Below are 11,186 nucleotides of genomic sequence, written 5' to 3'. Positions count from 1 at the left end.
TTTAATCCACTTCGAGTTGATTTTTGTGACTGGAGTGAGGCAGTGATCTAGTTTCATTTTTTTGCATGTAGCTTCCCAGTTTTCCCAGCACCACTTGTGATTCTGCTGCTTTTTATTGCTATCATTGGTTTTGCATTTTGCTGCCTTTTCTTTCTAGTATGTAGTATCTCAATATTTAAAAGAGTCAAAGCTTCCCCCAAAAAAGACATTTAAATTTTTTTTTCAATTGGAGAAGCAGTGTCTTTACTTCAATCAAAATAAAAGATGGTCATGGATGTAGTTGCTGGCTCTTTAACCCTCTTTGGTATATAGGTGAGATAACTGAATGTATTTGAAACTAACCTTATTTTCGTTAATGATCAGAAATCATACTTCTGTTTCAGGTTATATTTTACCTTGGGCAGTATATTATGGCTAAAAGATTATATGATGAGAAGCAGCAGCATATTGTGTATTGTTCAAATGATCTTCTAGGAGATTTGTTTGGAGTATCAAGCTTCTCTGTGAAAGAACACAGGTAAGTTCTTTAGGCCATTATAAAAAGCCTGGGTAGCAATATAGTATATTGCTTGAGAACTTAAGCTATGAAATCTTGTAAACCTGACTTTGAGACCTACTTTAGTCATTTACGAGTTGTGTGACTTAACTTACACATTTAAAACCTTAGTTTCCTCAGTTTGTAAACTAGGAATAATATAAATCTCTGATTGGAGGTTATAATGACACGGTGTATGAAGAGCTTAGTGTTTGGCTTTGAGAAAGCATTCATATATTAGATACAGTTACCGCATATTAAAAAATACTATGACTGTATTCACTTTCAAAGGAGTCTTTATACCACCATGTGGTAAAGGCTTAAATTTGAGCTTTAGATACTTTGGAGATTTCCACTTTTAGATACCATGATGGCGCTTAAATAAATAAATTTCTGGTAAAAAAGAAATGTAGTCACCAGTCCTTTTTCTTTTAAAGATTTGTTTATTTATGCATACAAGAACTGAGATGAAGGCCAGAGGTGTGGGAGGTGAAGAAGATTCACCAGAGACAGAGTAAGGAGCAGAACAGGTAGATTACTAAGAACATTGCTGCAGGGAACGCAGGAGAGTCAGGAGGTCTGCTGATCTCCCTGGTAGGGGGATCAAACTCATGCTGCACTGCCTGGTGATAACTTGATAGCACTGAGACGTTAACCCTTGTGCTACCAGGGAGGTTCCACTTCCAACTTTGAGATATAAGCTCTACTTTTGTAAACTTAAGAAATAATTATATTGGTCATCTTGCATCATTTGAGTATTGACTTCTCTGGTAATGTTTAGAAGTATAGTTCCTGATATTGAAATAAATATTGGAATAAATGAATTGTCTTTTTGTTAGGGTATAAGCTCCATGAGAGCAGAGATCTGTCTTTCATTTTTTTTCCCCTAGGTTCTAGGACAGTGATGGCAGTTAGTAGGTTTTCAGTCTATTTACTGACTGGACAAAAATAGCTTTCTTCTTTTTTTTTTTTTTAAAAGATTTATTTATACATACAGAACTGGGTTATAGGCCAGAGGTTCAGGGGCAATGAGAGGATTCACCAGAGACAGAGTGGGGAGCAGAACAGGCTGATGGACAAAGTACACTGCTGAGGGGAGCAGCGGGGTGGGTTAGGAGAGTCTATTGGGGCATGTGGGCTACCTCCCTGGCTGGGGATTGAACTCACCCTAAGGTGGCTGCAGCTTGCTTGCAGTGCTGCGCTCTAACTGGTTGCGCCACCAGGGAGGTGCCCAACTTTCTAATTTTTAAGATTAAGAAAGAAAATCTACTGCATGATGATTTTTTTTTTTTTTTAGCACAGAACTAGAAAAATTTCTGCTTGATACTAATCTGCACCCTGCATTCATACTCACTCACTGGAGTGTTTTTGTAAACTACAAACAAGGCGCATTCTGGGAAATAGAGATGGACATCTCAGCTAAGAGAACCCTTGGTGTTTGTGTTTGTTTATTAAATCCCTGGCCAGGGATTGAATTCATGCCACAGTGGCTGTGAAAGCTTCATAATGCTGACACTCAACCCCTTGTGCCACCAGGGAAGCCCCCGTGGTGTTTATTAAAATAGTTGTATGTAATCATTGTGTTGGTGCTTTTTACCTCCTAGAAACTTGCCAGTGACATAAATTGAATGCAATAATTTAAAATTTAGTTTATGTGCAGTAGTTCATACTTATAAGCATTTGAAAGTCAGTTTAATATCTTTTTGAAATGTATATCAGTTTTTTCCCCCCTCCCTACCAGGAAAATATATACAATGATCTACAGAAACTTGATAGTTGTCAATCAGCAGGGTAAGTAAATTTTGAATACCATAAATATAATAAAAATATTTTAAGGCTGTTTTGTTTATATGCAGTCATTCTGAAATTTTAAAAGTTGCTGTGATTACAGTGAACGAGTGACAAATTTAAGAGGAAGAAATACGTATCAACTAAAATAACAGTACTAAAGTTCTAATGTAGATTTGTGATGATGTAATTTAAATACTGTTACACATCAATTTAAGCCCTGGTACATGAGAGTTAAGAATTTGTTTTGAAAGGTATTGCATATTACGGGTATTATCACACTTTGAAATATGTACTAAAAAGCTTTAGAAACTAAGGTCATTTGAGTTAGGTAGGATCATTTGAAAGGATGGATAATAGACAAACTTTGTTTACCAATATGTGAGTAAGTGGTATTTTACTTCCCTAACTAAATGTGTAGTTCTCAGCTGGGTATTTGGGGTCACATATCCATTTGATAATATGATGAAAACATTGAGTTCTTCCAAAAAGATACACATAAACATGCAGTGGTAAGCTAGTAAATGTTTAACAACCCACTCTTTAGGGGAAAAGCTCGGGTTTGTAGTGGTTATTAATGTCAGTCATGTAAATAGCTCCTGGTATGACCATTTTCAGGCTTTATAAGTATGGCGTTGGGAAGAGATGTATACAGTCTGCTTTTGAATACTACTAGGTGTTGGCTCCAATATGCTAAGCTTCTTAAAGCACTTCACACATATTAACCTGTTGAATATTCATGTTTTTGTTTCCCATCAGAATCATCAGATTCTGGCACAGCTATGAGTGAAAACAGGTGTCATCTTGAAGGTGGAAGTGATCAAAAGGTATCGCTTTGAAATAAACGCAAACTCATTCCGTGAATGATACTTCTTGAAAATTGGAAAGGGTATTTAAACAAAGGTTTTGTTTTTTTTTTTATCTCCCTGGTGTTAAGTTTGTGGGTTTTTTTCCCCCCTTACTGTTTAGGAACTTGTGCAAGAGCTACAGGAAGAGAAACCGTCATCTTCAGATTTGGTTTCTAGACCATCTACCTCATCTAGAAGGAGAACAGTTAGTGAGACAGGTATATATGTATATTTAATTTGCACTTTGAAATAACTTTTGAGTCTTGACTCTAATGAAATTAATTCACTTAGGATGCATGAAAGTGCGCTTTTAGTTTAGATGAATGAATTTCAGAATTTGTTTTAAAATTACTGGTTTAAAAATTATTTTCTTTAGCAACACTTTTGTGCTTAATTACAGCAGTTTTGTGCCCCATTGGAGTTGATTGCTAACAAGCTTTCTTTTTATTCAAGATAAAAGAGGACAAGGATATAAACTGTTGTAATTATTAGGCTTAGTCACCTTGGCACTCAAAATATTTAGTCATTTCTAATGAATTTAAAACATATCAATGAATTAAAAACAAATAGCATCTTACAAGTGAAGAAAAGACAAGATAGCTGAGAACATTTTTTATGTACAAAAGAACGAAGGAGGGTGAGTAGCGTGATAAGAAAAAGTCATAACTTTAAATTGATTCAGGAGAAAGAGTTCACTAGACTAGTAACATAGAATAGATAAAACCCAGACTAGAACAGAAGGGCAGCAAGAACAGAGGCTATCTTATTAAATACCTGCTTTTGGTACAAATGGTTATTTGAGGGTGAAAAAAATCAAGTTATATTTGTACCTTATGTTCACATGAATTGCAAATGAAATGATATTGACATATTTGAAAAATACTTGGACAGTAGGTCAGAATATTATAAATCTAAGTAATCTAAGACCAAAAAGCCAGGAGTTAAGTATAAACTAATATATACAGAGTGATTTTTATAGATACTAAAATATGCAAATTTTTTTTCCTGGCCTATCAGATTAACAATGATAATTTTGTTTTAAACATTTATTTATTTATGCATACAGAACTGGGGTACAAGCCAGAGGTGCAGGGGTTGTGAGAGGAATCACCAGAGATAGAGTGGGGAGCAGAACAGGCAGATCCACGAAGTGCATTGGTGAGGGGAGCAGAGGGCCAGTCAGGAGAATTCTGCCATGCCATGTGGGTCACCTCCAGCGTGGGGATGGAACTCATGCTGAAGTGGCTTTAGCTGCTGCACCACTAGGGAGGGCCTGCAAAGATAATTTTTTTTAACTCATTCTTGCTAACCTGTTTGTTGGCACTTAATTGATTGGAATGAATTGTTAACCTTTATGAATTCTAAACAGAGCTGGAATTTCTACTGTTATCCTAGTAACACCACTTCTAGGAATCTGTCTTTGGGATATTAGTCAGAAATCCAGAGATAATATGTATCGATATTAAGTATAGGATTATTTGATCACTAGGAGGTGTGGAACTTTTTTCATATGCTGCTAATCATTTCTATTTAATGAATTAGCTTTTCATATCTTTGAAATTTTTTCCACTCAAGTGTGATTTTTTATTTTTTTACTTGAGTAGGAAGACTTTGTATAAAATAGATATTAACCGTTTTTACTACATATATTGTAGCTATTTACTGCTACTCTGACATTTGCCTTTATGGTATTTTGTCTGTCTTACAAATTTAATTAACAGTCTTTTCCTTGAAGACTTTGTAGTGTCAAATCACTTTTTAAGTACCACACCCTGCAGTATTATAAGAATAATCTTTTAAAAGTGCTTGAATGGTTCTGTTTTTTGTATTCTGTAATCCCGTTAAAATATATTGTTATATCTGATATAAGATAAGCCTCCCATCTTCCTGACAGATTTGGTAACATTCTAACTTTTAAGTCAGAAATAATGTATTTGGAGGTGGGGGGAAGACTGTTTTCAGTGGTTTGGGTTTCTGTTGAAAACCGGGTACTGAGGAAATTGTGACTTAATAGAGATGAAGTTCTACAATTTTAAAAACCTTAGAAGAACTACAGTGATCTTCTCTAACATTCAGTTGGACAAATTTTAAACGGTGCTAACTTTTGAAACTAGTTCAGTATTTTTCTGTTTAATTTCATTAACATGGTGCTAACTTTTGAAACTAGTTCAGTATTTTTCTGTTTAATTTCATTAAAATTAAATTGTAGTACAAATAGAAACTCCAGACAGTTTAATTTTAAAGTAAATCATAAAATAGCAATGTAATCAACCTGTTTTCCTTACATATCCAGAAGAAAATTCAGATGAATTACCTGGTGAACGACAAAGAAAACGCCACAAATCTGATAGTATTTCCCTTTCTTTTGATGAAAGTCTTGCTCTGTGTGTTATAAGAGAGATATGTTGTGAAAGAAGCAGTAGCAGTGAATCAACAGGAACTCCATCAAATCCGGTAATCTTGTTTTAAATAAAACAATACTCTATTTTACAAATCTGTTTTTGGCGGTCCTAATGAACATTCAAGTAGAATGAGCATATGTGATTCATGATTGCTAATACACACAAATGGTCCATTTTTCTTGCAAATAATACAGATATTCCCCACTCCCTGTCTCAGGCTTAAAGAGAAGGGTAAAAACATTGGAGTTGCATTGGGCACTGTTTTGGGAAAAAAAGATTTACTTATGCATATAAGAACCAGGGTGTAGGCCAGAAGTAGGAGGGTTAGAGGATTCACTAGATACAGAGTATGGAGCAGAACAGCAGATCTACTGAAATACACTATAGAGGGGAGTAGCAGGAAAGGTCTGCTGTGCTTTGCATGTCAACTCCCTGACCTGGGATAGAACTTATGCTGTAGTGGCTGGTGATAACTTAATAGCACTAAGACTTACTCCCTGTGCCACCAGGGGACCCTAAGGGGAAAAAATTTTTTTTAAAGATTTATTTATTTGTTCATACAGAACTGGGATACAGGCCAGAGGCTCAGGGGCAGCGAGAGGCTTCACCAGAGACACAGTGGGGAGCAGAACAGGCAGATCTACAAAGTACACTGCTGAGGGGAGCAGTGGGCAGGTCAGGAGAGGTCTGCCGTGCTCTGTGGTCACCTCCAGGGCAGGTGGTAATCGAATTCATGCGGAAGTGGCTTTAGTTTCTCAGTGTTGTGCTTTTTTTTTTTTTTTTTTTTTTTTTAAGATTTATTTATTTATTCATACAGAACTGGGGTACAGGCCAGAGGCTCAGGGGCGGCGAGAGGCTTCACCAGAGACAGAGTGGGGAGCAGAACAGGCAGACTGACGAAGTACACTGCTGAGGGGAGCAGCGGGCGGGCCAGGAGAGGTCTGGCTCGCCATGTGGTCTCCTCCGGGGCAGGCGGCAGGCGGGAATCGAACTCATGCGGAAGTGGCTTCAGATTCTCAGTGCTGCGCTTTAACCCGCTGCGCCACCAGGGAGGGCCTCTCAGTGTTGTGCTTTAACCTGCTGCACCACCAGGGAGGGCCGGAAAAAAAATTTTTTGAAAATTTATTCATAAAAAAACTTTTTGGAAAAGATTTATTTATTTATTCATAATTAACTGGGGTACAGGCCAGAGGTGTGGGGTTGAGAAGATTTGCCAGAGACAGAGTGGAGAGCAGAACAGGCAGATCGACAGTACCTTGCTGAAGGGAGTGATGGGCAGGACAGCAGAAGTCTGCCGCGCCATGTGGGTCACCTCCCTGGGAGGGGATCGAATTTGTGCTGAAGCAGCTATGGTTAGTATCACAGTGCTGCACTTTAACCTGTTGTGCCACCAGAAAATATTTTTTAACAATGTTAGTAGTTACTAATGTCACTGTGCTACATAGTGGAGAATCTTTGGACCATTGCACCAGCAGTAAATTAAAATAAACTGGAATTTATAGTAGTCTGAGAAGTTAAACATTTTACTTTTTACACAGAAATTAATACTGACTCAGGTACCCTAGAATTCTAAGGCAAATTTATCTTGAATATTTAAAGTAAAAAATACCTTTTTTTTTTCTTCATTATAACCATCAGCACTACATGAACTTCACATATAGGTGTAGATATGAGGGGAAAGTCTTACCAATTGTACAGATGAGAGAGTGTCAGTACTTTTTGACCATTGATACAAAATTCAAAGTATTAGCCAGGAGTAAAATTCTTAAGATGTCACTGAAAGAAGTTTGGTAGACATTGGTGTTCACACAAATGTTTGATACATGGAGTATTTTCTTGCCACTAAACATTTTTCTTTAAAATTGGATTCCTATTTGTGATGACTTCAGTGTCTCAGGATCATTCTGGATATTAGGGATCACTTTATATAGTTTTGTAGTTATATAGAAGGTATGTGGCGCTGAACCAATTGTGATAGTACATTTTTCTTCCAAAGCAGTGATTTTACGGATAGAGGACAGATGTCCCCTCTAGGGTTAGTGTTTAGTACAGCTGTTACTTGTGTAAACCACTAGATGGCTTGGTGAGTTCCTCTGAGAGCAAGAATATTTACAGTAGATAATTGCTTTTGTCAGGCTCCTTTTAGCACTAGTAAAAGGTGGTAGCCAAGGTAGGGACAGTACAGTCATCAAGGAGAGACAGATCAACTATTAATAAATAAAAATTAGTGTTGTAAAGATATAGGTTCTTAAGAGCAAATATAAATGATCTGAAATTTGACTCCATTTTAAACTTGATGTATATTCAGATTTTATGCTTGGAAATTGCTTACAGGTGGTTTAGATAAAATTTACCATTAAACATAGTCTTTTGTTAAAGTTGTTTCAGAATTCTAGCTGGATGATATTTAAAATCTTCGTTCTTGGTTTCTACCTCCTGGGAAACTACCTTTGTCAAAGGAACATAGAGGGTGATTTTTTTTGTTTGTCCTGTACTGTCTTCTAAAAATCCTGTCTTTAAAATTATCTGTTTTTCAAACAAGGGATCAGGAAAAAGAGACAAAAATAGCATGTAAACTATAAATTGAAGACATTCCATTGAGGAGTAGGAGAGAGAGGCATCAAAACATGGGAAGAGTACAAGAGACCAAATATGGTAACAGTTCATGGGTGTCTTGGTGGTGGTAATTTTATGGAGGTTACACCTGAGAGAAGAATGAGCAACAAAGTAAAAAGTATTATAAAATTTTTTTTAAAGATTTATTTATTTATGCATACAGAATTAGGGTACAGGCCGGAGGTGCAGGGGCAGTGAGAATATTTACCAGAGACAGAGTGGGGAGCAGAACAGGCCGACTGACCAAGTACACTGCTGAGGGGAACAGCAGGTGGGTCAGGAGAGGTCTGCTGCATCATGTGGTTACCTCCAGGGCAGGGACCAAACTCATGCTGAAGTGACTTTAGCTTCTTAGCTATGCTTTAACCTGCTGCGTCACCAGGGAGGTTCCAAGTATATAAATTTTTTTAGAAATCTGAAAATTTGCGGTAGGGCCAATTTTTTCCCCACATCATTTTAGCTGATCTCATAAAAGTATGCTGTGGTCATCAGTTGATGTCCACATCACATGTTTGAGAAGATAGAGGGAAGTGCACTTGCTATCTTTCTTTTCTTTTGGGTTTTAATAAAGTGGAAAACTAAGTGCTGGGCTTGATACTAGAACGTTTATCTCAGGTGGAAACCTGTTTGCAGGAGGGCGCTTGATGTCAAGTGGGAAAACAAGATTTGGGTTTGAAATAAATTTAAGAACCTATAAATGACTTGTCACAATGGGAGTTCAGGAGAAAAAAGGGTTGTTGTTATTTTCTTTCCTTCAAAATTTGAGGTCTTACCAAATCAAGCCTGCTTTTAAAATAATTCCTGCATCATTCTTTCTTGAACTTGAGCTAATTTTTAAAAAGACTTATTTATTTATGTATACAAAAGCTGGGATACAGGCCAGAGGTTGGGGGGGGGGTGGTTAGAAGATTCAGCAGAGACAGAGTGGGGAGCATAACAGGCAGATCGACTGAAATCCACTGCTGAGGGGAGCAACAGGAGAGACAGGAGGGTCTGCTGTGCCATGTGGGTCACCTCCCTGTCTGGGTATTGAACTCATGCTGCAGTGGCTATGGACAGCTTCATAGTGCTATCCTCTAACCCCTTGCACCACCAGAGGTTAATTTTATTAAAAAAACAGCTTTATAACTTTCTTTATCATACCATTAGAGTGGGCAAGCTGTATTTGTGAAGAACTGGATAGTAACTGTTTTGGCTATGCATACCGTAAAGTTTCTGTTGTAACTACTGAACTCCAAGATTTGGGTTTGAAATAAATTTTTTTATTTCTACTGTTAGGCAGGAGCAACTGTACATGACATGTTACCAATTGGGCATGGAGGTGTTCAGTAAAACCAGTATAGGCATGTAGTATACTACAGAAGATGCTTTTCTGCAACTTAACTTTCCTAGGGATTTACCTCATTCAAAATTTGTACATGAGAAGTTAGTTCATTGAGGTATCCTCTTTTTTTTTTTTTTTGGAAAAAGATGTATTTATTTATGTATATAAGAACTGGGGTAAAGCTTCATAGTGCTACACTTTAAGCCCCTGAGCCACCAGGGAGGGCCTGAGGTATTCACTTTATTAGTTTACTATTTTAGAGATGTTATTCTAGTTTGCCTGTGATTTCAGCCTTAGAAATTGAGCCCTTAATAGAAATTAGAATTGCTTTAACTTAAGTGGTTGCTGTTACTACTGCTTTCCTAACACCACTGTACAAGTCTTTTGATCTGGGTGTATATAAAGTAATATGTATTTTTTTTTGTAAAAACTGGAGCTATTAGATACTATTTAATCTATACTTCTTTCATAGTTATGTATATTTAGCTTTTACAGGTTAAATATTCAAGGTTAAATAGTCACTTAGTGGCAAATCTAGAATGTATATGCTGACTTCTAAACCGAGTACTTTTTCTAGTTCTCGACTTCTACTTTTGTACATGTCTCCCCTTAGCCACTGACAGCAAAGTCTAAAATGAGAAATTACATAAACAGATACAGAATTTTAAAAGGAAAAATATTGAAAGTTTGTTCAAGGAATTTACTCTCTGTTCTTTAAAAAGCTTAAGTCTTATAATTATTGTGCATATTGTAGCTACTAGTAGTCTCCATCAGGATATAGTGTATATTTAGATAACAAATACACATGCAAAATTATGTTTTACATTATTAGTGCTGAAAATATATACTCAGTAATGTCAAAAAGATATTTAAAGTTGGGAAAGCTCTTTTAGTTATGGTTAAGGACAAAGGCTTTGTTAAAAGGGTGCAGAGGACTTAAAAATGTCAAATTATTCCAGTAGAGTGGAAAAGTGGAAATTAAACTGTGAAGTTTGATATAGGAGACCATTCTAGATTTGGCTGGTTGTTTATGTTTAGTGGAGAGGCATGAGTATTTATTTAGAGATAAGATGAAATGTTAATTCAGTCATACTATATGTACTTGAATGCCAAATGCATTTCACCATTTTTCCTTTATGTAATATAGTTTTGAACAGGGGAAATGTAATACCCCAGAATCTTAATCTAGTGTCAGTGTGCAAGATGGCTCTGAGGAGGAAGTACATGTGTAGATGAGAGTTGGGAAGCTATTAAAGATCCGTGGTTAATATATATTGAGTCAGATTTTTGTTTCTTCTGATTTTAGGATCTTGATGCTGGTGTAAGTGAACGTTCAGGTGATTGGTTGGATCAGGATTCTGGGTCAGATCAGTTCAGTGTGGAATTTGAAGTTGAGTCCTTGGATTCAGAAGACTATAGCCTTAGTGAAGAAGGACAAGAACTCTCAGATGATGATGATGAGGTGGTGTTTTTTTCCCAATTCTAAAGTTGCTAAATATTTTCTAAATCATTGATGAGATTGAAATGCATTCAGACTTTACTTGAAATCTTTGCTGCTTGATTTTTTCAAAATAGAATAATGTTTAGTAGTTCCATATTTATCTTAAAACAGCTTATGCCAAGAAGTCAGTAGGTCTTCTGGAGGATTCTTAGTCTACTCAAATATTTAATTA

The 11,186-nt window shown here is 36.5% G+C and overlaps 1 protein-coding gene across 2 annotated transcripts in view; it reads left to right on the top strand.

Moving 5' to 3' along the window:
* The window catches only part of MDM2 (MDM2 proto-oncogene, E3 ubiquitin protein ligase), a 25,094-nt gene that overhangs the window by 8,105 nt on the left and 5,803 nt on the right, over positions 1–11,186 (top strand). Inside the window, exons 4-9 of one of the 2 annotated variants that reach the window (XM_012720533.1) lie at positions 384–517; positions 2,277–2,326; positions 3,083–3,150; positions 3,293–3,389; positions 5,465–5,625; positions 10,820–10,975. In XM_012720533.1, the coding sequence (XP_012575987.1) occupies positions 384–517; positions 2,277–2,326; positions 3,083–3,150; positions 3,293–3,389; positions 5,465–5,625; positions 10,820–10,975 (666 nt within the window). Of the gene's footprint in view, positions 1–383; positions 518–2,276; positions 2,327–3,082; positions 3,151–3,292; positions 3,390–5,464; positions 5,626–10,819; positions 11,000–11,186 lie in introns of those variants that run through there. The other variant, XM_012720532.1, reaches the window with a different exon arrangement.

This window comes from Condylura cristata, unplaced genomic scaffold, assembly GCF_000260355.1.
Source record: "Condylura cristata isolate star-nosed mole 26May11 unplaced genomic scaffold, ConCri1.0 scaffold00004, whole genome shotgun sequence".
NCBI lineage: Eukaryota > Metazoa > Chordata > Mammalia > Eulipotyphla > Talpidae > Condylura > Condylura cristata.
This window is presented reverse-complemented; position numbering and strand designations above follow the sequence as displayed.